We start from the raw sequence: 27596 nt of genomic DNA, 5'->3' as shown, positions 1-27596 counted from the left end.
CACCTGAGCACACAGGGACACCCAGCCTCAGCAGTGCTTCCCCCTACACTGTCTCTCAGCAGTGCACTGCCATCAGCTTCAGTGGAGTGGTACTCAGCAGCTGTTTGTTGAACTGGTGGATTAATTTCTCACTAGTCCTCTGTAAGAGGCAGTGATGCAGGTCTACTGGTATTTTCTCCAACTGGACTAGACTAGACCCCTCAGGGCAACGCCAGTAGCATGACGATGTTTTCATCTTCATATTCACCAGAGTGTATAAAGTTTGAATAGGCTTTTCAGTGAAAAACTGTACTACTAGAATCAGACCACCACTGAAGAGACACCCTACTGTTTGAGCAACTCCCTTGGTAACACCTATGCACCAGAACTTAAACAGTTAACTTTTTTCAAACAGGGCTCTGTGGAGGAATCTTGGGGAAGGCAAGATGGAGGGACTGTGAACTCAACTTTGAGCTCTTTATTTTGTCTCTACGTCCTATGTTGAGGTTCAAATTAAAATAATAGTGAAGTCCTGCTCTAAACATTTTATGTGGACTAACTAATTTAATTTTCATAATTCTAAGGTCCTATTTTCTTTTCATACTTTATAAAATGAATAGATACAAGGAGGTTAAGCAAATTGCCCAGTGCTACACAGACGGTAGGTGTGTCTCAAAAGTGAGATTTCAGCTCAAGCAATCTGGCTCCAGAGGTTAGGCTGGAAATTCCCGTACTACACTGCTTCTCCAGTGTGTTGGAGAAAAGGTTCCTTTCCCAAAAGAGTCATAAAATGACTGCACTGGAAAGTGTCATACTGTTTCACTAACAGTTTGGACTTCAAATCAAGCGCAACACAGTAGACAGTGGGCCACAGCTATCATGGTTGAACGGTCTTTAGCCAATTGATCAGCCATTAGACTTGGCCATTAGCCACCTTTGACTGCTGATTAGAATTATGTTAACAGAATAGGATTAAAGAGGCTAGTTCAGGACACCTGACAGATGAGAAACTGAAAAAATAGTGTGATGCACAGACAACAAGATGTTAACACATTTCCCTCGCTGTTCTTAATGCCGCGTCACGTGCTGAGTGAACCTTCAGCAAGTATTTGTTGAAAAGAAAGAGGAAGGCCGAGGTGGGAAAGGGTGAATTCATATCTGGAGCAAGTAAAGGAAATTAACACACACCCAGAGCCAGCTCAAAACTGGTGGCAGTTTCTTATCCCAGGGAAAACCAATGAGCCCTGTCCAACTACCCAGAATTTAAGCCATAAGCAGGGCTTCCCAGGTGGCACTAGTGGTAAAGAACCCGCCTGCCAATGCAGGAAACATAGGAGACATGGGTTCCATCCCTGGGTCAGGAAGATCCCTCTGGAGGGGGCCATGGCAACACATTCCAGTATTCTTGCTGGGACAATCTCAAGGACAGAGGAGCGTGGCAGGCTATAGTCCACAGGATCACAAAGATCTGGGCACGACTGAAGCGACCCAGCACGCAGCACAAGCCATAAGCAATCTGGCAGGGCTACTCTAGAGTGGGGTCAAACTAGTCCGAGTCCTTGTTGGTCAGATGAAACCCATCTGTGTAGAAGGAAACAGGACTGCTGTCAGATGTCAGACCATTCTTGGCGACTCCATGGGTGCCTTGGCTTCCTTGTTAGGGCCCTATTTCTGCCATGGCAGCCACAGGGAGCAATTACCCTCAAGGGCAAAGCCTCCAAATCACTATGACCTCTAAGTGCCCAGAGTGCAAACACTGACTTTAGTCATCTGCCTTCTTTGAAGAGCTTGCTATGAAATTTCCTAAAAGGTAAATGAAGTACATTCTGTGAGATTGGCAGGGACAGAGCTGGCAGCAGGGAGAATTCCCTAGCTCATCCAGTGTATAGATGACTGAACTTGAACAACTCAGGTGAATTTTCTAAGTCTCTATTCTCTGTCTGTAAAACAAAGATCTAGCCGAGACAGAGTACAATGTTTCTTAAATCTTTTACTCTGAGACTGCAAATATCCTTTACCTTCATTGTTCTGCCATTTAAAAATCAGAAAGGAAAAAAATGACAATAATAAATAGTATATTGTTGTTGGGAAAATTTTAAAATATTTAATTTTTTAATAAAACTGACCTCACTTAAAAATGAAAAAAGCATTCTGAATCTTTGGCCAATGGTTAAGAAAGCTATGTCTGGACAATCAATCGCAGATTAGGTGTCAGGAATGACATCTGGGCACCAGCTCTGTCTCCTTCATGTGAGAAATGGAGTCTCTAGACACCTGGGCCACACCACCAATATAAGGTAAGAGGAAAGCCTAATAGGATCAGGTTAGTGGCTGGTCAGATGCTTCACGGGTCACTGTAGTCTGCTAGACTTGTGGTTCTCAAAATGCATCCAGGGAGATGGCAGTGAGAAGCTTACTGAGGCTGGAATAGAAATCCTTTAAGGATTTTAGAAAAGGGGATGCCTTGATTAAGTTGTTTTTAAAAAATATCTCCATTGCTAGTGAGGAAGACAGATTAGGGAAGGGGAGTCTGGAGCAGGGCCTCATGAGTAGTTGGGAAGGTGTACTAGTCATCAGGGAGGGATGCTGCGGGCATGAATTAACATAGTAGGATGGCACAGAACAGAGGAGGCTCTCTCCTAGGTTGAACTAGTAGGATCTGGTGTCCAGCTAAACATCCGTGAAAAGAAAAAGGAAGTTGATGAAACACGCAGGACATCTAAGTGTGGAGGATTGGCAGAATGGTGCTGTCATGAACTGAGGTGGGGAATACGAAAGAAGAGACATGTTCAGGGTTGGGAGAAGGAAAAACAACGTATAGAGAACTTATTACCTGTCTTGGTTCTCATCATATAATTATGCTAGGGGCACAAAGCTCCAGGGGACTCCACTGAGCTAGCTATCCTTAGAATCCTTTGCACATGTAATTTTATGACTTTATTTCAAAACCTTACCTAGCAAGGAAATAAATCACTATTTGCAAAATTTGGACTTTTCCAAGCTTGCAACAGACTGGAAAATTGTCAAGATTTTAATGTAAGAATTATGCTCTCAATTTAGATACTAATTTTATAGTTGCATGTAAAACATGAAAAAAAATTCCCTATTACTCAGTTTCTTCTTTCTCTTTGATACCTAATGAGGGTGTTGGTTTACTGATCACACATGTGTAGTGTCTTAAAGGGACTTAGATTGGTTGATTTTGACTTTACACACATAAAGGAGAGTTTGAAAGTCACAAGAAAAATGCTACAGAAATTAGAGATGTAAAATCTTTGCTTTCCTGAATTAGGTTTTAATTAGGCTTTGGGAGTAATAAAAAATTCATTAGCCTTAAATATGCTGAATTACTTCCCTTTCTCCATTGTGCTTAGAATGAGGTAGAATTTCACCTGAACATCAATCTTTTTAATTATAAAATTATTACAGACAGTTGTAGAACACTTGGGCAGGTATACTATAAAGCGAAAAGAAGAAAATAAAAATTCATTCACATTTCCACCAGCCAGATGTGAACACTTAACAGCTTGATGGTTTTCTCTCTAGGTTTCAATTATGTTTTTGCGGTTGAGTGGTTTCAGATCTACTTTCATTCGGATTTAGCTTTTTCCCCCCCTGAAATTCTGGCACAGACTTCAAAATTTATCTTTTTGTTTTTTAATTGTTACTGAGCAAGTGGGGGTTTCTGCATATATTTCTAAAGCTCCCATGGTCCTCTTACTTTGAATTTCATTACATTGGTCACATCCACAGGCATTTTCAACTAGTGTTCTTCCCTACAGCCCTTCAGTCCACATAATGGAGGCCACTTAACCCAGATCCTAGAATAGTGTCAGGCAGTTAAGTGGTACTCAAAAAATGCTTATTTGTTAAGTGGATAAATGAAATCAACAAATCAATCCTTAGTCAAAAGAATCTAAGGGATCCCGTGCAAGTGGTCAATTTCAAGTCAGATTTTCTCCACCCTAGTTCTGGTCAGTGGGCTCCATGCTTTCTGCTAATGATGAAGCACCGGTTCTTTAGACGGTAACTGGCCTTAGTCATGACCTCGTCTTGGTTCTCTGTACCTAGCCTCTAGAACTCGGATAAAGTATGGGTTATCAGTGACCAGGCATTCCCATCACTAGCCACCTGTCTGCTCTATTTCTACACCTTAATTCCTTTCTCATGCCTCTTTCAAGTGCTTACCTAGAGAATCTGCCATGCCCACTGGAGCTGCCTGGCCTCTGGGGCTCTGCCTAGCTGATTCTGCTGAAACCCCAATGCACCAAAATTCTGATAAGATGCAAGGCAGACCTTTGAAAAGACCATCAGTACATATTGGATTTCATTAGTTAAGCCACTTTTCATTTGGCCACCTTTCTGCATTTGAAGAATTGTCAATCCTCTTGTAAAGAAATCTGTAAATTTTTTGGTATGTCTAAAATGGTAGCATGACTTTGTCTACTCTCTGTATTTTATTGTCAAATGGCTTAGTTTTTTAAAATCAGTTTGTAAAATACAAGGTTAAATTGAAACTGAACATGGGAATGGAGGGAGAATGAAAAACAAATAGGGGAAGACAAGACAGAAGCATTACAGGCCTTCAAAATAAAATGAAACAAAAGAAGCTGTTTATTTTTGGTTGTTTATGGAAGGTGGGAGAAATAAGTTAGGTCAGGCAAACTGTAAGAACTGCCTGAAACTCTGGTGCCCAGAGTGAGCTGTCAGGTGTTAGGTGGAGCTGAGAATGAGCTGGGGTTACAGCTCCTACAGGGCAGGAGCTGAGAAGCTAGCCCTGCTTGACCAGCAAACTGGAACAAGGATGACAAAGGAAACAGAAAAATGAGATTGATTCCAACGTGCCACCACAGACAATGTATTTGCCAACTAGGTAACAACATACTCTTTTTATATTGGCAAGCCTCTTCTGCTTCCTCACTTACACTTATTGTTAGTCACTCATTCGTGTCCGACTCTTTGCAACCCCACGGTCTGCAGGCCGCCAGGCTCCTGTTCATGAAATTCTCCAGGCAAGAATACTAGAGTGGGTCGCCACTTCCTTCTCCAGGGGATCTTCCTGACCCAGGGATTGAACCCGGTCTCCTGCACTGAGGGCAGATTCTTTACAATCTCAGTCACCTGGGAAGCCCATCATCTAGTCTTACTTACCTAAATTAAATTTACAGGAATACAGACACATGTTTCGGAGAAGGCAGTGGCACCCCACTCCAGTACTCTTGCCTTGAAAATCCCATGGACAGAGGAGCCTGGTAGGCTGTAGTCCATGGGGTCACTAAGAGTCGGGCACGACTGAGCAACTTCACTTTCCCTTTTCACTTTCATGCACTGGAGAAGGAAATGGCAACCCATTCCAGCGTTCTTGCCTAGAGAATCCCAGGGACGGGGGAGCCTGGTGGGCTGCCAACTATAGGGTCACACAGAGTCGGACATGACTGAAGCGACTTAGCAGCAGCAGCAGACACATGTTTAGCTCTTGGAGATGAGATTGTGGGTGATTTTTCACTCTGAATTCCATGTATAGTATATACATGGGTGTATTTTTTACTTTGAGCATATATTACTTTAATCGGGGAAAAGACACTTCCCTCTAGGTAGGGTGAGGTGGAGGGACCACGTTTAGGATAAGTAAGATGGCTTTTATTTAATGTTCCATCTGGGAACAAAGTAATTTCAGGAAGATTGGCAACTGACCTGAGTGTGTTTATAAACTTTTATACCCAAGTCCATCCCCAAACTTTTATCAGAACCTTGTATGCCCCAGGAACGATGAAGGAATCACATGATGACCACCCCCTTTGGAAGCTCAAGTCCAGGTCGAAGATAAAACCATGATAGCTTCTTTCTTGACAAGGTCATTGTAAGGAAGAGTAGTTTTATCATAGCTCTCCATAGGCATAACAAGAGGGACTTTTTTTTCCCCTTTAATTTATTTCAGTCTTCCATCTTACTGACTGCCTAAAAGCAGCTGATGGGCTGGCCAGTCCCTATTGTCTTACACTTAAATAAACCAGATAAGGAAGAGCCCTTAATTGGTCAAATTATCAGAGATGTACATTATTAGTTCAAGTGCATTCATGGGATTCTCTTTTCAAATGTCACTGGGATTAAAATAACAGGAAACCGGAGATGGAAGCATTAGAAAGGGGTCGATTTGGCAGCTGCGTGTGCCTACACTGCTACAGAGGACATCCTGGATGTAATGGTTATTTAAGAAGATGGGGGAAGGGGAAAATAGAAACACCAGGACTAAACAAACACTACAATGCATTAGCAACCTTTAGTGTTTGCCACTTACTTCTGTCCCTAGAAAAATGTGAATTGTTAGGTTTAAAATAAATGGAAATATTCTAATTTGCATCTTAATGGAATGCATGAGTAAAATAACACCTTCATGTACACACCATGAAGACCACTTATAATCAAAACCATCTGTCTAATGCCATCAATTATGCTAATTTTGAGGTAGATAGGTGTATTTAAGTATTTTTGCAGTTTCCAGTTTATGCAAAAATATTCTTGCATTTTGAAAAGCTGCTTTTGCCTCCTGGGAACTAGAAGAATCCACTTCTGCTATGTAGTATAGCTCCTGAAGGAAAACATGATCTTAGAGTATAAGTCTTTAAAAATGCCTCCTATGACTTCTACTGAAGTCACTTCTGATAAATACTTCAAACACCATTTTCACTAGGTTTTCAATCCATTCAGTGAAAATGGGATGTAGCAAGCACTTTTGCTAAAAGGTTTCTCAGTCTCCTTCATAAATCTCTATCATGTTTCACTGTCTACTAGAAAATTCATTTCAGTTAAGGGGGAAAAAGTCTCTGGGGGCTTGATTACAGAGTTACAAAGACCACAATGCCAAAGTTCTCATTTTTATTAGCTATTTGGTTCAAATATTTTTTTTTTAGGAAATTTTGATCTATAGACCTGACTATCCTAAGTTATAAAACAAGGCTATGAAACAACTGTTTTATTCTCCTAGTTTATGTGGAGTGAAGCCAAACATATGGCAAACTATACTATTACAGAGGAATCTGGATGGATAGTTTCCTCCTCTGTGTATTATTTTTCAGGTCCATCCCCAGTGGCTGATTGCTGGAAATCAGCTGCCCAAAGTGGTGGGGCAGTTACCACCAGGGACAAGGGCACATTCACAGACACACCTTGGTGGCCACTTACAATCATAAGCAGTTTATATGAGGTGTTTTACAGGAAAAGCTGAAGGGTAAAGAGAAAGCATGATTAGCAGTTCGCTTCTCCGTAGCCCAAATGTCCAGGAAGACTATTTCATCTCCACCAGAGATGCAAAGGCTCAATGAAATATATGGAAAGTGACACGTGCCCCGGACCTACCACACAGAGTCCTGAGCCGTCCAAGCACTCGTTGGAATTACCATTACAGTCACAGGGCAAACATTCTTCCGAGTAGGCAAAGAAGAATCCAGCGTCGCATTTCTGAAACAGACACAACAAAAGCATCTTCATGATTGAAAAGGTCCATTTTGGGTAACACTTTCTGGGAGGAGTAAGAGGTGATTAGTAAACGATCTACATATTTCTTTACAGCACACATACTGAAATGAACTATTTATGCTACCATTCAATTGTCTTTGTTATATATCTTTCTTTCCTCTTTTCCCACTCTGCGGTTTTAGGGTGCTGCAGGGGAGGGCTCCTGACGCAGCCGGGGCACCGCGAGGACAAATGGCGCCCAAATCTCGCGATGTGCAGCTGCCTGCGCGCACCGTGACCTCGTCTGCACTGCGCGAACTCCTGACCCTTTCTGAGGACAACAGGAACACCTTTAACACCGTCCAACGTTGTTAGGAAGGATGAGACGATTTTAGGTAACAATGAAGGAGAAACTTTCTAATGTTTTCTTTCATTCCAAAACAAGACAAAACAAAACCATATCAGGGTGAAGAACTACGTCGTGCTCCCTGTTGAATAAAGACTTAACGGGTTCAGAAATTATTGGCTGTGGCAGAACGACTTAAAAGATGTGCTTCATAAAGTTGTACCCTTAAAAAAAAAAATCCTCTTTTCAGATCCTAAAGTTGTGAACGGAGGGGTTAGGAAGTTAATGAATCCTTACACATGTCGTGGGTTGTGTGTAGGTGCCGTCCCTGTATTTTGTTTATCCGCGTGACTGTGAGATATACCTTGTTTTCCTTCCTTCTGGTAGTGAGATAATTAAGCCCAGAGATGCTGTGGGTTGTGATGGTAGACTACCTTGCATTTGCTGAATGGCCCTCCCCAAATGTCACTAGGAGTCAGGTTGAGAACTATGAGATTGTTCCTCGTTTATGCCATGGTTCCTGGCTTATAGATATGTATTTTGCATTTCTTTGGAATGTTTCAGCGCTGCAAGGCAGAAATGCCATGCCGTCACAGGTCTGGAAGTTCAGTCCTTGCCTATCAGACAGATTTACATCTAAAGAATTCCAGACAGATAAGAATCTGGTTTGTTTCCACAAACTTACAAAGTAAGAGGGTTCCCATCACACCCGCCATTGACTCATTGTAGTTTGTACTGTCCTTTGACCAGGAAACTTTTCATTGTATCTGGCTGAGGTCCCTGACTGTTACACAAAGCCATTTCCTCTTGCTTGTTTCTCTCTAGAGACTCACTAGATACCATTCACAGTATAAAAACACTATAGTCCTAAAACTAAAATTTAATATATTCCATTTGAAATAAGTTTAATAGAGCACAATGACATTTTTTTTTTTAAATTAAAAGGTGAAGAAATTCTGTCTTTCTAAGTGAAAAGGCTGAGAGGGGACCAGTTTATAATGGAGACTTTATAGTTGATGATAAGCCTTTTTTCAGTTTCCACTAGGGAACAAAAGAGAGGAAAAGAAGCTAAAATTGCTGTAGGAAGCATTTAATTCAGACCACCTAATTTCACATATGGTAAAATTTTTAATTATAAGAGGAATGGATAACAGTAGTGAAGGGCTTAGTATTAGTTATCTCAGGAGCCTCCAAACCAGTGGTTTCTGAGTTTTCTAACTGCCTAAGTTAAGGATATTTGATTTGGGGAGTTTCTGATTCAGTAGGTCTGATGGTGAAACAAAAGAATCTACATTTTTTAATAAAATAAATATTTTAAAAATTGTTTAACTCTTTCCCCCAGCCTTACTGAGATATAACTGACATTTAACATTGTACCTCATGTGAAGAGTTGACTCATTGGAAAAGACTCTGATGCTGGGAGGGATTGGGGGCGGGAGGAGAAAGGGACAACAGAGGATGAGATGGCTGGATGGCATCACTGGCTCGATGGATGTGAGTCTGAGTGAACTCCGGGAGTTGGTGATGGACAGGGAAGCCTGGCGTGCTGCAATTCATGGGGTCACAAAGAGTCAGACACAACTGAGCGACTGAACTGAACTGAACTGAAGTTCAAGATACACAACATGTGGGGAGGGAGGTGGGAGGGGGGTTCATGTTTGGGAATGCATGTACACCCATGGTGGATTCATGTCAATGTATGGCAAAACCAATACAGTATTGTAAAGTAAAATAAAGTAAAAAAAAAAAAAAATAGAATTGGCCAAAAAAAAAAAAAAAAAAAAAGATATACAACATGCTCATTTGATAGTATGGATTGCAAAATGATTACCACCATAGCATTAGCTAACAGCTCCATCTTGTCACATAATTACCATTTCTTTTTTGTGGTGAAAATATGTAAGATTTGCTCTCTTAGCAACTCTCAAATGTATAATACGGTATTACTAACTGTACATTAGATAACCCAAATTTGTTAGCTTTTTAACTGGAAGTTTTACTCTGACCAGCCTCTCTCAGTTTGCCTGTCTCCCATCCCAGCCTCTGTAACCACCATTCTGGCCTCTGTTTCTATGCCTTCCAAGGAGTGGGGCAGAGACCGGAGGTGTATTTGAAACAGAAAAACACACTGGTGGTGGCAGAGAGTCTGGAAGCAGTACATGAAAAGCTCCACTTGTACCATCAGCTATAGTAAAGACCTTCCTCTGGCCCAAGGAATAAAATTTCTGTAAGGGTGTTTTAAATTGGTAGTAGCTCAAGTCTTTTAGGCATTCTTGCAGCTCTTTCTTCTGAAGTAGACAAAGATAGTTAAGATTTGCCCTGAATGAATGCATCATTTTAAATATGACAGTGACTAATCTCTTATATCCCTGAGGCCCTAGCTAAATTAAGAGACTCATTAAAAAAAAAACAAACTAAAATTATCACAACATAGGAAAAAACCCAAAAAGCAACAAAAGAGGGGAAGATTTTGTATTTTAGAATAATTTTAAGTTTACTGAAAAAAATTGAGGGATATGTATTTTTAAAAGACCCCATGAAATTTCTCTGTGAGACGAGGTTTGAAAAGATTATTTCAAAGAGGCACTCACAGTGATTTGTACACTGTCATTGCTCAATGAACCCTTGTGACTTGAATGGTTTGGATTAGAATAGGACATCTGAGGCATACATGCTGTTGGAAACCAGTGATTAGTCCTGCTAACCCACTCACTGCTGTCTCCTGGGGCTGCATTGGGTCTGCAGTCTTTCTCATCACAGTCCAGGCAACCACTACCTAGACTGTGTACTAGATGAAATCTTTACTTTATGCTAAGTTTAGGAGGTGACTTCACTCTGTCATTATCCGCTTACCCACCCACTAGGCAAAGGCTCTGACCTTATGTGAAAGATGTCTTGGCTCAGGTCTCATACTGTGAGAAATGGGAAGACAAGGGAGGCAGGGACAAGGTTGTGTGGAACAGTCATTTGGCCCCCTGCTGAGAGGCACCAAAAGTTGGAAGCCTGGCCAGCTCCTTTGTTGCTGGGTTTTGTACACCTGGAAGGATTGTATTTTCTAACTCATCTATCCGGACAGGAGGCACCATTTAAAAATTCACATGAAGGCACCACTATTGGATAATAAAAATCCTGGAAATGGGAAGCTTCTGATGCCATTACTAGACCCCATACACTTGATACCTTAGACTTTGTATTGCAGAACTTTAGAGGATTTCTTGGAATGGTAGATTGTTAAATGGTTCGAGAGAAGCTTGAGTATCCTTAGGAAGAGTGTTTAAGGCTAATTCTTTCATGTAAAAACATTTCATCATTTTCTCCCCAGAAAGTTCTGTTAATTTTTACTAAATCTCTTCTTGAAATTCTATAGAAACTGACAAAATTGACCTTTGTGATATTTTTAAGAATGAAAATGTGGCTATTTTTTTTAGTTTTGTTCCTGCTTAACAATCTTTTAAGTAATCCAAGACCTGTGATGTTTAGAGGCCTGTGAAGACTCTTGAGAGTCCCTTGGACTGCAAGGAGATCCAACCAGTCCATCCTAAAGGAGATCAGTCCTGGGTGCTCATTGGTAGGACTGATATTGAAGCTGAAACTCCAAAACTTTGGCCACCTGATGCGAAGAGCTGACTCATTTGCTGGGAAAGATTGAGGGAAGGAGGAGAAGGGGACGACAGAGGATTACAGATTCAATGGACATGGGTATGGGTGGACTCTGGGAGTTGGTGATGGACAGGGAGGCCTGGCATGCTGCGGTTTGTGGGGTTGCAAAAAGTCGGACACGACTGAGCGGCTGAACTGAACTGAACTGAAAGCCGAATAGTCTTCTTACAAAGAAAATATTACCTGTCTGCTTCCTTTGAAAGTATTCTCCAGAATTCACTAAACAAAGATGTGTTTGTGTATATACATGTGTGTGTAAGCAAGAGAAGAAGTCTTACAATCAATTTTTGAATGCCACCCTGAATCCTCTTGTCTTTCTAAGATTGACCTACAGCAGACAACTGTATAACACGTGGGTGGGTGATTTAGAGAGCACTCGGGGGATTTGTACCTTCTGGCATGGTGCCACAACTTTTAAAAAATTAATGATAATAACAAGGATGATAATTGTAATAATGATGATAATAATATTATAATTACTATTTACTGAAAGTCTATGTACCAAGTATTGTGATGAGTACTTTATCCATGTTATAGTATTTACTTTTCACAGCAACTCTGTGAATTAGATGTAAGTATCTGCATTTTGGGCTTCCCAGGTACCCTGGTGGCTCAGAGGGTAAAGCATCTGCCTGCAATGCAGGAGACCTGGGTTCGATCCCTGAGTCAGGAAGATCCCCTGGAGAAGGAAATGGCAACCCACTCCAGTACTCTTGCCTGGAAAATCCCATGGACGGAGAAGCCTGGTAGACTACAGTCCATGGGATCGCAAAGAGTCGAACACAACTGAGCGACTTCACTCACCCCCTTAGGTAGCTCAGCTAGTGAAGACTCTGCCTGCAATGCAGGAAACCCCGGTTCAGTTCCTGGGTTGGGAAGATCCCCTGCAGGAAGGCATGGCAACCCACTCCCCATGGACAGAGGAGCCTGGTGGGCTACAATCCATGGGGTTGCAAAGAGTCTGACACAACTGAGCAACTAAGCACAGCACAGCAGAGCACAGCACTTGGAGTTTAGCAGTGAACAGAGTGAGAGAAGATTAGCAATGCATCCAGTATCACATAGATTTGTAAGGGTTTCAGACTGACCCGAATCTTGCTTCTCTACTGTACCATGTTGCCCCTTGTAAATAAGTAAATTTTTAAAATTGTATTTAATTTACATTATAAATTAATTGAGCATAAATATCTGCCATGCTTAAGTCACTGCTTTGGTCATGTTGTAGAGGTCTTTTGTTTTTACCCCACCATAGCCCTATGAGGTAGCTTCTATTACATTCATTTTGCTGATCAGGTCTGTGTGGCTTACAGTAATTGTTCCCAGATCAAATAGCACAGATAAGAAATAGTGGACCCAGAAATTAGATCCATTTTTTGACTATCAGTTTGAGCTGTTAACCATCTGGTATACCATAATATATGCTAATCAAACCCTTTTTGTTGGGCATTCAGGTTATTTCCAATGTTTTGCCATTATAAACAGCAAATCCAAAGCAGGCTACAATGAATAAAAATGTAAAATCTCTCATTTAAGCCCCAGAAAATTAAAAAAAAAGGTACATGCTTAAAAATATATCCAATTATTAATATATAAAAGCCACTGAATGAGAATATTTACTTTCTAAGCAAGTTACTTCAGCCACATTGTTGTTTTGACCAATTCTTTCCACTAAATCACTTGTAGACCTTTTACAGCTCTCCACTATTAAGCCACTCTTAATACACAGCTTGCCTCCTGCTCTGACACTGAGATTGGATTAATCAATAACATTTACTTCTGCCTTTGAAGAATAAGAGTTAAAATTGCCATTTGCTTACTTTGTTATGATTAGTGTGATGTCTGACTTGGAGTAAAAATCAATGTATGTGTACTTGACTAAGTTTATATTTATAGAAATTAGAACTAGGTGGTCCTTAGGAAGAAATTAGTGTGGTATATCTATGCACCACTTAGAACTCAAAATGACAGTATATATATATATATATATGTTGATATCCCTGCAGAAGGCATTATTTCCAGAGGTTCATCACATAATCACAATGTTAATTATTTAACTATATATAGTTATAATTAAGATTGTTTCTTAACAAAGAGGATAACATTTATACAGCTGATCATTTTTGTCCTCATTGAAAGAAATCCCCTTGAAAACACTAGACTTAAACCAACAATACTGTCATCATATGTTTTGAATTTTCTTAAAAGTTCTTAAATTGTAGTCTTTTGAAGTACAGTTCAGTCTGCATCCTTTGGTTGTGACAAATTCCTAAAAATCTCTTGGAGTTATCAAATAAATTGAATACCAAGCAAAGTAATACTGTTTCAAGTTAAAAACTCACAAGAATCTCACTGTGTGTTCCAAATAATATCACAGAGGAGCCAATTAATTGGAGTTGGCTACAAGCCACTGCTTTCACATAGATACTGAATCTCTAGGACCACCAGATAGCATCACTGACTTGAGGACAAGAGTGTGAGCAAGCTTCAGGAGTTGGTGATGGACAGGGAAGCCTGGCGTGCTGAGGCTTATGGGGTCGCAGAGTCAGACATGACTGAGGGACTGAACTGAACTGAGGACCTTCAAAATTACTGTTGAAAAGCCCAGTTGACTAAACAGCTTAAATGGTCTAATAGCATTCTGTAGGAATCTGAGGTCTCCAGTCACCCATTAAAAAACTAACAATGGCAAAATTGACCAGACTTAGGAGGAGCCTGAAGCTGTCATCTGAGAGACTGAGATATATCTTGAGATCTCTGAGTAGGGACTTGATGACCCTACTCAGAAAGAAACAGACTCTCATCTCCAGTTCCAACAAATAATGAATTAATGATAATAAAATTCCATTACTGAGAGCATACTCCACAGCCCTCTGCCTCTTTTAATAGGATTTGACCTATTATTGGAATTTTTGTATTGTGTCTTCAACCAAGGATCTACAAACACTTTACAAATGTTTCAACTCATCTTGCTCTCTGAATTGGACTCCTAACATTCTGATTCGTTAATTTTTGCTTTAATTTACTAAGACTTAATGTGGAAAGCTTTAAAAAATTTTTTCTCTAAATTCATTCACTTACATACAGAGTCACTGCTGTCTTCTAAATTAGTATTCTTAAAATTTAACAGCCCACATTCAGTTACCTTCCTGATTCGATTTTTTTATGGGCATAATGAATCCACTTTTCTCTTGTTTCCAGGTTACAATGGTTTTAGCTCTAGTTTTAGTGATTTCCATGTTTTTTTCATTTTTAATGTGTGAGTCACCTTAAAATTTAGTCACCTTAAGGTCGAATGTTATGCTAATTAAAGATCTAAAGCTTTGTGCCTTTACTGAAGGGTCTCCGGATCTTACACAATGCTGAGGTCCATCTGTTTAAAACTTGAGAAGAATTAAAATCAGACAGTATCTAGGGACCTAATAGCAACCAGTAGTTTAATCTATTTAACAATGTTAATTTAGGGACTTCCTTGTTGGTCCAGTGGCTAAGGCTCTGGGCTGTCAGTGCAAGGGGCCTGGGTTCAATCTCTGGTCAGGGAACTAGATCTCATGTGCTGCAACTAAAAAAGATCCTGCGTGCCTTAACTAAATATCTCATATGCTGCAATTAAAAGATCCCCCATGCGGAACGAAGATCGAAGATCCCACGTGTTGCCACTGAGACCCAGTACAACCAGATACATAGATAAAAATAAATATTAAAAAATAAAAATCAGTCAATTTAGCTTTTGCTGGGGAAGAGTGACTTCTAAGAACATATTAACTTATTACATGGGTAGGCATCTCACAAGCTTCCCAAGTGGCACTAGTGGTAAAGAACCCACTTGCCAGTGCAGGAGACATAAGAGATGTGGGTTTGATCCCTGGGTTGGGAAGATTCCCTGGAGGAGGGCATGGCAACCCACTCCAGTATTCTTGCCTGGAGAATCTCCATGGATAGAGGAGTCTGGCAGGCTGCATATTGTCCATAGGATCACAAAGAGTCAGACACGACTGAAGTGACTTAGCATGCATGCATGCAGGCATCTCACAGGCTATTTTTTTCTATATCTATAAAAACAAAAGATAAAGTATCTGTCATGGAAAGCAGTCCTTAATTAAGTTATTGATAACTTTGCCTCTCTCTTTTTTTTTTTTTTTGATAGGACTTAACATGTTCTGATTATTCATATACAAAACTGTAATGGAAGTGCTAAAATAAGTTAAATGCATTATGCAATGGGTTACAGTTAGCAAAAAATTGCCTTTTTGATTGACTTTACTTGAATATGGAGAGAATTACCCATGTATCATCCCTTGGGTCTCTTTAAGCTCTTGTTTGCGTCATTGAAATTCCCTACATTTCAATAGGCGAAGTTAATTTTTAGATTTTGACAGTGATTTCACCATAGCTTGATTAGGAAAGTGGTTTCAACATTCCTCAGGGGTTTATCCAATTCAAAGATATTTCTTCTTAGGATTGGCATCATAAAGCTAGGGTATCAGCTGAACACAAACCATGGTGCTGGTTTCTCCTAGTTGGCTCTTAGAACTACCTTTGTGCTTTTTGCTTAGGAGCTCTATCTGCCATACCTTGGCAAGCTTATAAAACTCTCCAGTCAATTTAATAGTCAAATGAACTAGAGCCACTGATTTAGGTCTTGAGGAATTCTGAGGAACACAATGTTGCTATCTTGTCCACAGTTAACGTTTAATTTTGTAGAGTGGAGAGATATTTATCGTGGCATTTACTTTGTATTTCTGTGGCTATTCCTTAGCACACTTTGTAGGTCTTCTTGGTATTCTCATGGGCGTGGAAACCAGTACTCCACTCAAAGATCTCAAATAACTGTTCTCAAACCCCGTACTTGATCAAATGCTTATTTGGACTTGTAGATAACACTAGACTCAGGCTGTGATGAAATACTTACCATGCGTGCTAATAAATAGCTCTCTTTAGTTGTAAAACCAAGAGGATCAAACAAGAAAAGTTTAGAGCCCCAGAGCCATAAAAATGTTCTTTTAAAGAGTTGGATTGGAGCATGATTATGTTCATTAATGCTGATGAAAATTTCTTTAATTTCCTCCTTGAAAAGTTACTTAAAACACTTTTTAAGTTGCTCATTTATAGTAGTGATTACCACTTATAAAACATAATGGGGCTTTAGCAATGCCTTTTTTCCCTTCAATTTTTCTTAAAAAAAAAAAAAGGAAAGAAAAGAAATCTCCTGCTAGCATCTGCCTTTCTGCTCCAGGTCCTCCTCACATTGCCTCATGTTGCTGGCTTGTGCATTTCACTCTTTCCCTTCCAAGTTATGATTATACAACATAGCCTCTGCCAATTTTTTTTTTTTAATATCTGAAAACTGACTCAGTTTTATTTAATTTACTGGGGCAAATGCCATGGACACATTTCCAAGAAAGGAAGAGATGCGAACCACAAGGGCTAGCCTTAAGAGCAAGGAGAGAGAAATAACTTTAGAGTTACAAGGTTTAGGGGATTTTGATATGACTCCTTAACTGCTTAGTGGGAATCAGTGTTGTAAGATGCAGACATCTCTGTCCTCTTCAACTGCTTTTCGTGAATAATAACAGCTAATGTTTATTGACAGACTCCAGGTACTGAGCTAAGTGCTCTTTATAGATATTCCAATTTGATCATTACCCACAGGATTGCAAATGCCTGCCTAAATTACCATTACTTTTTACAAGAAATTGAGTTTAATTGTCTATAGACTGACAGTGGCTCCTGTTTAGTGTGCCCTGGGAAGGCAGAAGTGCTTCCTTGGATGAGTCCTCTGTTTGAGGTGTTTCATCAATTTCCATTGCTAGTAGTTGTACCTGTTTCTGTCTTGAGGTACCCAGTGTAGCTCATTGCTGCCTCCACACTGGACCACTCAGGATGCAAAGCAGAATGTCACTGGCAGTACCTGTCATTCTTTATGCTCTTCCTCATGGGTTTATGCATCACAGAAGAAACATTGTGGTGAATTAGTAGGAAAGGAGAAATGCATGCCAAATCTCTGCTCTATCCTTTTAATCTCAGGAGGTAACCATTCCTCTTTTAATGAGAAGATGGAGGTCATTGGGTGCAAAATCTCATACTACATCTCTTCTCTTTCTCAAAACTCATCTTTATCGTGATTTGTCCTAATGTCCTCTGCCCACCTTGGAGGACGTCGTGTTCCTCTTCTTAGGAAAGACTCTCCCTCTATCCATGCTCTGGGGCTCACACATCTGTGGCCAGCAGGCTCTGTTCCAACACCTAGCCTCCCTCCCTAACATGCCGCCCGTCTCTTTGCACCCGTAGGGATGAGGAGAAGCAGAGTACAGTTAGGTGCCCGGTCCTGTATTGGATGAGCCCTGACTTATTCCCTCAGGTTCAAATTGTAAGAACACCTTCCCTCAGCTCTTCCCCTACTTCATTTTCCTCCATTCTTGCCCAGCCAAGCTCGGTGAGTGAGAACTCAGTCACACCAGCTCTGCTTCCTTCTATGCCGATCTCAGCCTCTGTCTCCATTGTGCTGCTGAAACTGCCCTGACAAAGCTGTCAGGTGAGGTCTTTGTGGCTTTGCTTTTCCAATGTTACTTGTTCTTATCCAGCACTTAATATTTTTGAGATTTCCGCCTCCTCCCCTTGCTTTGAAAGTCTCTCTTCTCTCTGCAGGAAAACTCCCTCTTTGGGTTTTGCTCCTGCCTGTCTTTTTTCAGTGTTTGGGGTCAGGGAGCATTTGAGGGAAAGGAAGCTAGGTTGTCCCTCTTCCTCTGCTGCTCCTACTTGGTTGGTGTTCCCCAAGATAACCTTTGTATCCTTCTTTTCTATCTACATACTTTTGTTTGGTGAGGTCAACTTCTCCCACAATTTCAGCCTCCCTCTATATTCTGGTGGTCCCCAAAACTCGCTACATAACCCCGATCTCACTCTTCTATGCCATGCTTTTGTTTCCAAGTGCTTGTTAGACAAGTCCTTTTCCAGTTCTGTAAGCACATGGAGTTAAATGTATCCCATGGTGATCTTATTATATTCTCTCCCTAATCTATTTTTCTTCTTATATCTCGGTTAATGATAAAGATTATGGAATATAAAAGGAAAAAGCAATGAATTAATGCTTTTAAATCACATGAATGTATTTTGCATTAATGTAGTTTTTGGAAATGTTTCCAAAAGAATGAACTCTGCAAGAATCAGGGAATGGTTTGCATATAGAATGACAAAGTTTAACTACTCACATTTTATTTCTTTTTTACAAGCACTATGCTATCTTTGTTTATTTCAAATATATGGTTTAAATGGAGGTAAATGAAGTATCATAGAGTTTAGAGTCTCGAGTTAGAAACTACTTTAAAAAATTCTGAATTGTTATAAATTTACTTTCTAAATGAATATCTCTATCTGTTTGGACAGTAGGACTGGATGTTCTCCAAATAAATTTCTGTGTAGGATACAATGTTTATCCAGGTTAAGTTAACTGGAATGTGCTAATTTGAAGCTTACGTGTTTGTTATATTGTTATATTGTTTGTTATATTACTTAACAGTTACCACAGCGACTGGTTAGAACTTAGACAACTGAAGATTTTTTAGGGAAGAGAATTTTGTCATGGACATTATTTAGAATTGCTGGCACACAGTGCTAATAAAAAGCAGATTGTGGTTTAGTAAGTTTTATTACTGTTTTAAAATTTTCTGTACAAAATGCGCCCCTTATTGCCGCCACCTGGGTAAGACTGATCCCACCTCCTGTCACCCTTTGTATATCTATTATGTCATAGAGTTTGCACTCTTCCTTTAAAATATTTAGCAAAATAACTCTTCCTCCTTGTTCCTAATACCAATGTTTAGCTCAGAATCTTGGCATTTCTCTCGTGGATTGTCATAATGACCTTCACTCTCTTCTCTTGATCATCAGTTTTTCTGCCTTCTGGTCCATTCTTTATTACCAGAGGTAATTTTTAATAACTTCACCATACTACTTTTCTGCCTCAGACCTCCCAATGGCTCTTTATTCATTGCATACATGAGTAAGTAAAATTCCTTAGCATGACATATGAGGCTCCTATTTCACAATACAATTTCTAACGATCTCTTCACGTTCAACCTCAGCTCCCTCTGCTCTAATTTAACTACGTATTTCCTCCACCCCACAGCATACTATTCTCTTGACCACCTTGACTTTGCATGTACTGTGCAACAGGGTCTTGGGGTGCCTTTTTTATCTCCATCACCTATGAATCCTTTCCTCAGTCTCAGACTCAGTTGCTCCTCCTCTGTGTTTACATGGCACTCTGTACACACCTCATTAGAGCACATGGATCATGCAATTACAAGTTTTTTTTTTTAAGTCTTTATTGAATTTTTTACAACATTGTTCCTGTTTTTTGGCCATGAGGCATGTGGAATCTTAGCTCCCTGATCAGGGGTCAAATCTGTATGCCCTGCATTGGAAGACAAACTCTTAACCACTGAACTGCCAGTGCAGTCCCGATTGCAAGTTTTAATTTATGCTCCACCCCCGCCCCCCTGAAATCACCATGAGCTCCTTGACAACAAGGATAGTGTCTTATTCATCTTTGTATACTTACTATCTATTAATATTAGAGTAATTAACAAATAGTCAGTAGATGGTGAAAATATGTTAGTTGAAAAAGTGGATTTGAACTTGTAAAGAAGGAATGAAGAGAGGGAAAAGTCTTGTAAAAACTTTGAAGAGCAATTTGACAAATCTCAGAAATGAAAAGCTCCAGTCATGAATAAGTCTTTAAAAAATATTAAAGAAAAAGGCAAGCCATAGAATAGAAACAGTATAATATTTATATTGTATTTTAAAACATGCAAAATAATTTTATGTTATATAATGTGTAGGGATGCATGCATATAAAGAAAAGTATAAGAAATAAATTGAAACCTACCAAATCAGGCAATTTAAGGGTAAAGGAGAGGAGTGAGACTGAAGATATATGGGCAATATTTTATTTCTTAAGATACATGTAGGGGATACAAATGCTCATGAAAGCATGCTGTATCCTGCATCGGACATAGACTGGCGATTCGTTTCTTACATGATAGTATACATGTTTCAATGCCATCCTCCCAAATCATACCCCCTCTCCCTCTCCCTCTGAGTCCAAAAGTCTGCTCTACACATCTGTGTCTCTTTTGCTGTCTTGCATTCAGGGTCATCATTGCCATCTTTCTAAATTCCATATATATGTGTTAGTATACTGCATTGGTGTTTTTCTTTCTGGCTTACTTCACTCTGTATAATCGGCTCCAGTTTCATCCATCTCATTAGAACTGATTCAAATGTATTCTTTTTAATGGCTGAGTAATACTCCATTGTGTATATGTACCACAGCTTTCTTGTCCATTCATCTGCTGATGGACATCTAGGTTGTTTCCATGTCCTGGCTATTATAAACAGTGCTGCGATGAACATTGGGGTACACGTGTCTCTTTCAATTCTGGTTTCCTCGGTGTGTATGCCCAGCAGTGGGATTGCTGGGGCTGGTGCACAGGGATGACCCAGAGAGATGTTATGGGGAGGGAGGTGGGAGGGGGGTTCATGTTTGGGAACGCATGTACACCCGTGGTGGATTCATGTCAATGTATGGCAAAACCAATACAGTATTGTAAAGTAAAATAAAGTAAAAATAAAAATTAAAAAAAAAAAGAAAGAAGGGAACAGAAAGAACAAAAGGAAGGAAGAAAAATGAAAGGTCCCACTTAGAGTGGCTGGCTATTGGATTTCCATGTCTAGACCTGGTGAGGTCTCTAAAATATCATCTCTAGGAAGTGACTAATGTGGTCATGACAATAGATTCAGCTGCCTGTGTATATTAACTTCCTTGTTATTCACCTTATGTACCATTATCACACACAGCTAAAAAAATAAGCAGAAGAACATTCCTTACTTAATTTTTTCTTCCTTTGTTTTCTACCATACAGCTAATAGCTACCTCATCTTACATGGAAGCCTTTCACATGTCTGTATGTCTAAGTTAAGACATACAGCAACTTTCAGATTCTTCTAAGATGTTTAAATGACAATTTGATTTACACATTAATTTATTCTGTCAGTAAAGCTATGTGTCCTAGGCTACCTGTGCAATATGGAGGACTTTAAGGGTGACTATTTATTCTAGTTGGGACTTACCTCTGCAAAACCATAACCACACCCATGATCTCCTCCAACATCCTGAACCCAGTTTTACATTTCATATATATTTCATCAATTCTTGGAAAATAACTATTCTTTGTTGAAGTGGAAAGGTCTTTTTTAAGCAGTAATCATCCTAAATATTAATGGGGTGACAACAGATTTTTAAGTGGTTCTATTAGGGACCACAGTCAAGAAAGTATATGGATATGAGTGTCTCTAACAAAGCATATTTTTGGAATAGCCAGTTATAGACTGAAAAGAACTAGAAAATTGACTTCTATCCATCTGGAGACTGAAACTGCACCATCTAAAGATGGATTGCACTTCACATATTTGGACCCTTCTTTCATAATTTATAACAATCTGGGAAAAGTGACAGATTTCCCCTGTTCAATTGATAAAGCATATTTTCAAGGAATCCAAGTAGATAAGAGATTGTATTCAAAGGAAGGATCCCTTTCAAGTATCAATTTTGATAGATTTCTCAATGAATTGCAGTCAGTTAGTCGTTAAATTCAGAGCATTTTGTAGGTAGAGCAATTTTCTTTTCAAATGTGTTCTCTCTGTCTCTTTTTTCTCCTCATTCTTTCAACAGCTAACAGATCCTCCACTTCCCCTGTAACATATATCTGTAGGTCATTTTTCTTTAGAATTTGCACCCCAAGTTGTCAGAATACGTTGAAAATCTACTCTTTGGCATTTTAAGAAGTGCACACATGTATATCCATGTTCAAGTCCCCATTTGTCAACCATGCATCTGGCAGTGATTCAGCTCAGTAAATATTTGTTGAGTGAATCTCTCCTCTAAATATGTTTGCATTGAGGATACCCCCAGATTCTAGACCTCACCATTTTATCTCCTATATGTATTGATATGGTGTACTACAATCTGTTCCTTAGAGAAGCTATAATTCACTGTAGTTAAATCCCCTGGAGACAAACTGGAGCAGTGGAAAGCATGGAATCTGATTCCAATTCCAGTTTTACTAACCTTGCCTAGCTTATTTAACATGAGGTCTCAGGGTTTTTTTTTTCCTGGAAAAAAAAAAAAAGGCACGATCACCATTTTATCTTCCAGAGTGGTTGTGAGGATCAACTAATGTGCATTTAAAGCCCAATGGAAGGGGTTCAATAGCTATTAGTTTTCTCCCTTCCTTTTGGATGCGTCTGTGCCAGGGTTGTCTGTTTTAACTGATAGCTCTTCATTAAGCTTAAGTCTTTCTTTATGGGACATAGCTCAGCAGTGACACCTGGTTCACTGGCTTTCTTCCTCAGAAGACTTAACTCCCTGAGAACAAAATCTGGATTTTTCTGGTTTGTTGCTGTATCCTCAGTGCCTTGCATAGCAGGTGCTTAATGAATATGTAGTGAATGTATCTTGGCATTACAGAATCACAGGATTCCAGGGCTGCCAAGGATGTTAGTGGTTCCCTCATCTAACCTCTCATTTAAAGTTTGGGAAATTGCAACCTAGAAAAGTAAGGGACTAAGGCAGTTACATAGAGCAAGTTAATGCCACGTTTAGTGTACCTTCCACTAAGCCACACTTCTTTCTGATGATGATGAGAAAAGTGATGTTAAGAACTGTGCAGGGTTGTGGGACTCGCTGGCAGTCCAGTGGTTAAGACTCAGCCTTCCAGTGCCCAGGTCACTGGCTGGAGTACTAAGATCCCACATGCCACATGATATGGCCAAAGGAAAAAGGAAAAAAAAGAAGGTTGTGCTGAAGCTCACACCTCGTCCGGGGCTGCAAACAGGCCCACACTGTCTATCTCTGCCTTTCCCAGGCATATCTGGGTAAGAATCAACTTTGCTCATGGTTATTAGATTTATGAAGAATTTCATTAAAAGTATTCCGTTAGTACCGTCTCCTGAATTTCAGAACTGAGTGCTACCAATCATCGAAGGGTCTGAATACCGGTCCCCAGGCATGAGGGTGAGGGAGTGGGGTGAGCCGGGACGGAGCAGTTGGGCAGGTGAGGGAGGAGAACACTGTAAACCTCGCTCAGGTTTGCGCTGAGTGTGTGGCTCAGTCCAGATAGGAAACATTATCCATCAGCCATCAGCCCTCTGCATTACTAGATGTGGCATATGGCAATTATTTGTAATTGAAATATAATAATTTATAGCTGGTGTGTTTCAATTTTTAACAGTTTCTATTTAGTGCAGATAGAAATAGACTGCGAAGCAAATACTGTAATTACTCACTAAAGAAGTCATCTGTTGTTAGAAGCTGGTTATGTGACATCCAGCTGCATCCCTGACACCTCCCTTGCTTCATTTGAGGGATCTGACAATGGGCCCTGGGAAAGGATGCCCCCTTCATGTAACATTTGCAGGTGCTTCCCTTTATGAGTCAGAAGCAGATGTCTGGTTAGGCAGAATGTATGACAGCTTGACACACATCTGGCCCCACGTAGCAGGAAAACTATGACCTGTAAATTGTGCTAATAAAATACCATCACTCCCATTTTGACTGGGCCATGAAACCAACACCTTCCTCCTTCAACGCTGAAGGAGGCTAGATCCCACACAGAGGGTTTGTGAGTGGCTCAAAGCTTAGGATTGTAAGTTGAACCTACATGCTGCCTTTGATGTATTTTACAAGACAAATTTTATGAGGCAAATGACAATGTGATCTAACCCCAAGTGTTCTTATTTGCAGAAGGGGAGCAGTAGAATTCATTAAGCTAACATTTTACATCTCTACGCGTCAAGCACTTAGAAGGCTCAGGGAATGGAATCTTTTAGGCCACAAATGAAGTATTTCAGAGCGGTGGTCTATTCAGAGACTCTGATGACAGGGCCGTTTTCAAACAGCTCATTAATAAATATATCAAACACTAACCACTTACAGAAGGCAAGGCAAATGAGTTACCATCCTGAACATTTAGCTCCTCAATTTGGGGAGCTAATTAAAACAAAACAACAACAGAAGAACTTTCCCAACAAGTTGTAAATCTATACTCACAGAATGTTAACTACAATATCACGAACTGTTCATAAGCTCTATTATTTTTAGCACATGAATGATATTCAGAGTTGGTACAGAATTTCCATTCTTTTCATCTTATTTGGGATTATTTCCCACAATTTTTCTCCCTAACTTCCCTCCTCTAAAATTTTATTTTGTGATTTTGGTAAAATACTACTTAATTTAAATCTTTATTTCATTCCATTTTATATTGATAAATACCATAAATAACCTGCACATTTTATTTTTAGTAAAAATTCTGAAGGGTAGTTTCAGAATCACTTTACAATCTGGTATCATCTGTTTGTAGCTTTTAAATTTTGTCCCCAAATTACTGTTTTGATCCAGATAGTTATTCTGTTAAAGCATGTCTATAAAAGTGAAGGTAAAGTACACAAAGTGAAAAGAAAATGACTGTAGAGATGACAATTCCTCAAGTGCCATAGATCTGTTCTCTGCACTGCTGTTTTAATGGCGGCAAAATAATACACATTTATGAAAGGAAATGGATGAGGAAGGCTGAGAGTGTTCGATTTAAAGTAATTTTGTTATCTGTCATATAAGGCGGGGAAAATCGTACTGATTTTAAAGCGATCGTTTAGTTACAGATGTTTCCAGACCCCTTCCCTGATCCAAGGAAACAAAATACCATTCAACAACAAGCCCAGATTTAGAGATGGGGCTTGTTCCAATATAAACATTTCTTAGCTAGACCTTCTCCATGAAAGTGCATAGTCAATTTTTCCATATACAGTGGGAAAGACAAAGCTTTTAGCTTAAAAGGCATTCTTGCCCGTGGCACAGAGCTCCTGGAATGAGCAGCCTAGGGACGCCATGGTTCACAATGCTGATTTGTTCATCAGGAGTACATGACAGGATTATGTCAGAATGCACATGTGCCGCAAATAGAACGCTCAGCACCATTTTGGCTTTCAGTGTTTGGTATGGTCATGTATTCGCTCTGCGTCTCTCTTTGATGTAGCGCTGTTTACCCAGGGCCCGGTTTAGTGTGTGGCACAAAGCAGGTATTCAACAAATAAGGAAAGCATGAACTATTTTCCTGAGCAACTATTATCCTGAAGGCACTTGGCCAGGCAATTTGGGGAACCAGAAGATGAATTATGGATACTTCTGGCCTCCAGGAGGTTAGTTGGGGCATTTAAGGTATATATGTAACTTACTATAATATATAGTAGAAGGTGCTAAGAGTCATAATATAGGAGAAGTACAGAGAAATGCTGAGAGAGGGAAGAGGAAGGGAAATTTACTTTTAACCTGGAGGTGGGTAGCGGATCAAGAATGATTCTTCAGAGGAGGTAGCATCTGTGCAGGGTTTCCTCGAAAGAGAACACTGAAGCCGAAAGGCTGGAAAACACAGGACCGTTTTTAATCACTTCGCATAAGGCAGAGAGGCTAGCACTCATATTCCTCTCATTGTTTTATTGCTTCAAGTAGACATCCTCCCTGCTGCCTTCCTCCCAGCCCCCAGTAACCTTCAATAAAAGGCACCAGATGGAATGACTTTTTTTTTTTTTTTTAACTTTCTGGGATCTTCTTTGGAAGGATTAGTTTAATATTAGCGATTAAACTCATGTGACATCTTTAGCAACCTTCTGGCTTATAGTATACTCACACAGAGATACCACTTTCTGTCTACACCACCTTCTGTTTTCATAGATAACACTGGAGACATGCCCTAAACCCTGAACTAAGTGTTAGGTATGCCTAGAAGCCTCATTAATTCCTTGTGGTCACCGGGATCCCATAAAAAACTGTTATGTAGCTAGGAGTTAGGAGTTTGGAACTGACAATAATTTCCAAGTCAAAATTTGTGCGTAGGGATAATGCCATTCAACTATAAGAAGAGAATACTTTCTTATTATCCTCTTTCATTCTGCTATCTAATGCATTTTACACAAAAGCGAGATGAGCCAAAGCATGATAATAGAAATACTTGGTTGTATGGCCCTCTCAGTAGCTACAAGATTGATTTAATTGATTGAGAATTTATTAATAATTAAAGCAAGAACCTTGTGCACTTGGGTTTTTTTACTCTACTGTCAATAGCCCAGTCACTGAACGGTTGAAACAGAGCAAAACTCTATCCTCGTTTAAAGCTTTGACTGCTATTTCAGTTTTTTCTCCGTTTAAAAAGTTTGTAAATTTCTTAGAAGATGTGAGCTAAGTTCCAAGGAAATCCATGCTGACTCATGACTTTGAGGAGAGAGCACATTTTCTAGATGAATTTATGTTAGCAGATTTAAAAAAGAGAGACTGTAATCAAAGGAAAATCAAAACAGTTTAGATAATCAGAGATGAAGATACAATATCTTAAAATCAAAACAAGGGTACAACACTTGTTAGCTTTCAAAACAACAGGATGGGAGAGCAGACAAAAAGATGTTCTGCAGAAAAAAAAAAACAATAAAACTCTTATTTCCACTGAACATTTTGATATATTGCAGGTCCAAAAACACAGGTCACAGGGAAAATGTGTTTCACCTGCCAAAATAATCACAGAGAGTCTTTGAGAGTAGGAAGAGCCCAGCCCTTTAATAAAGCCCAGAGATTTTAAGCACCTTAAAAAAGAGTACTATCCTTCCCCCATAAAGATAATTACTCAATCTTACAAATATATTTATATTTTCTTAAATACAGTATTACTTTCACCATACTGAGGATCTTTCCCACAACAAAGATTGGGAGGATAACAAGGGATGATGGTGCCCACTATTTTGAAAGTGAACCGTTGAGTGCGCAGCAGGTTAGAGCTGTTCTGCCTCCCAGAGACCTTATTTTGCTGACTACCCCCTGAAGTCTTTCTTATTTCTCATTCCCTATTAGACTCAGGGCACATCTAAGCAGTGCTATTTCTGGGGAAATCCCTGGATTTTGTGTGTGGAGGTGGGGGGTACTTCTCTGGTGGTTCAGTGGTAAAGAATCCACCTGCCAATGCAGGAGATGCAGGTTTAATCCCTGGGTCGGGAAGATCCACTGGAGAAGGAAATGGCTACCCACTCCAGTATTCTTGCCTGGGAAATTCCA

General features: G+C 39.8%; 1 protein-coding gene across 3 annotated transcripts in view; it reads right to left on the bottom strand.

Annotated features, from left to right (window-relative positions):
- LAMA4 (laminin subunit alpha 4) overlaps positions 1-27596 on the bottom strand; it is a 148382-nt gene that overhangs the window by 102998 nt on the left and 17788 nt on the right. For all 3 annotated transcript variants that reach the window (XM_018053050.1, XM_018053048.1, XM_018053049.1), the window contains one exon: positions 7336-7437. In XM_018053050.1, coding sequence (XP_017908539.1) covers positions 7336-7437 — 102 coding nt within the window. The remainder of the gene's footprint in view (positions 1-7335; positions 7438-27596) is intronic.

The sequence above is a fragment of the Capra hircus genome, chromosome 9, assembly GCF_001704415.2.
Source record: "Capra hircus breed San Clemente chromosome 9, ASM170441v1, whole genome shotgun sequence".
Lineage (NCBI taxonomy): Eukaryota > Metazoa > Chordata > Mammalia > Artiodactyla > Bovidae > Capra > Capra hircus.
This window is presented reverse-complemented; position numbering and strand designations above follow the sequence as displayed.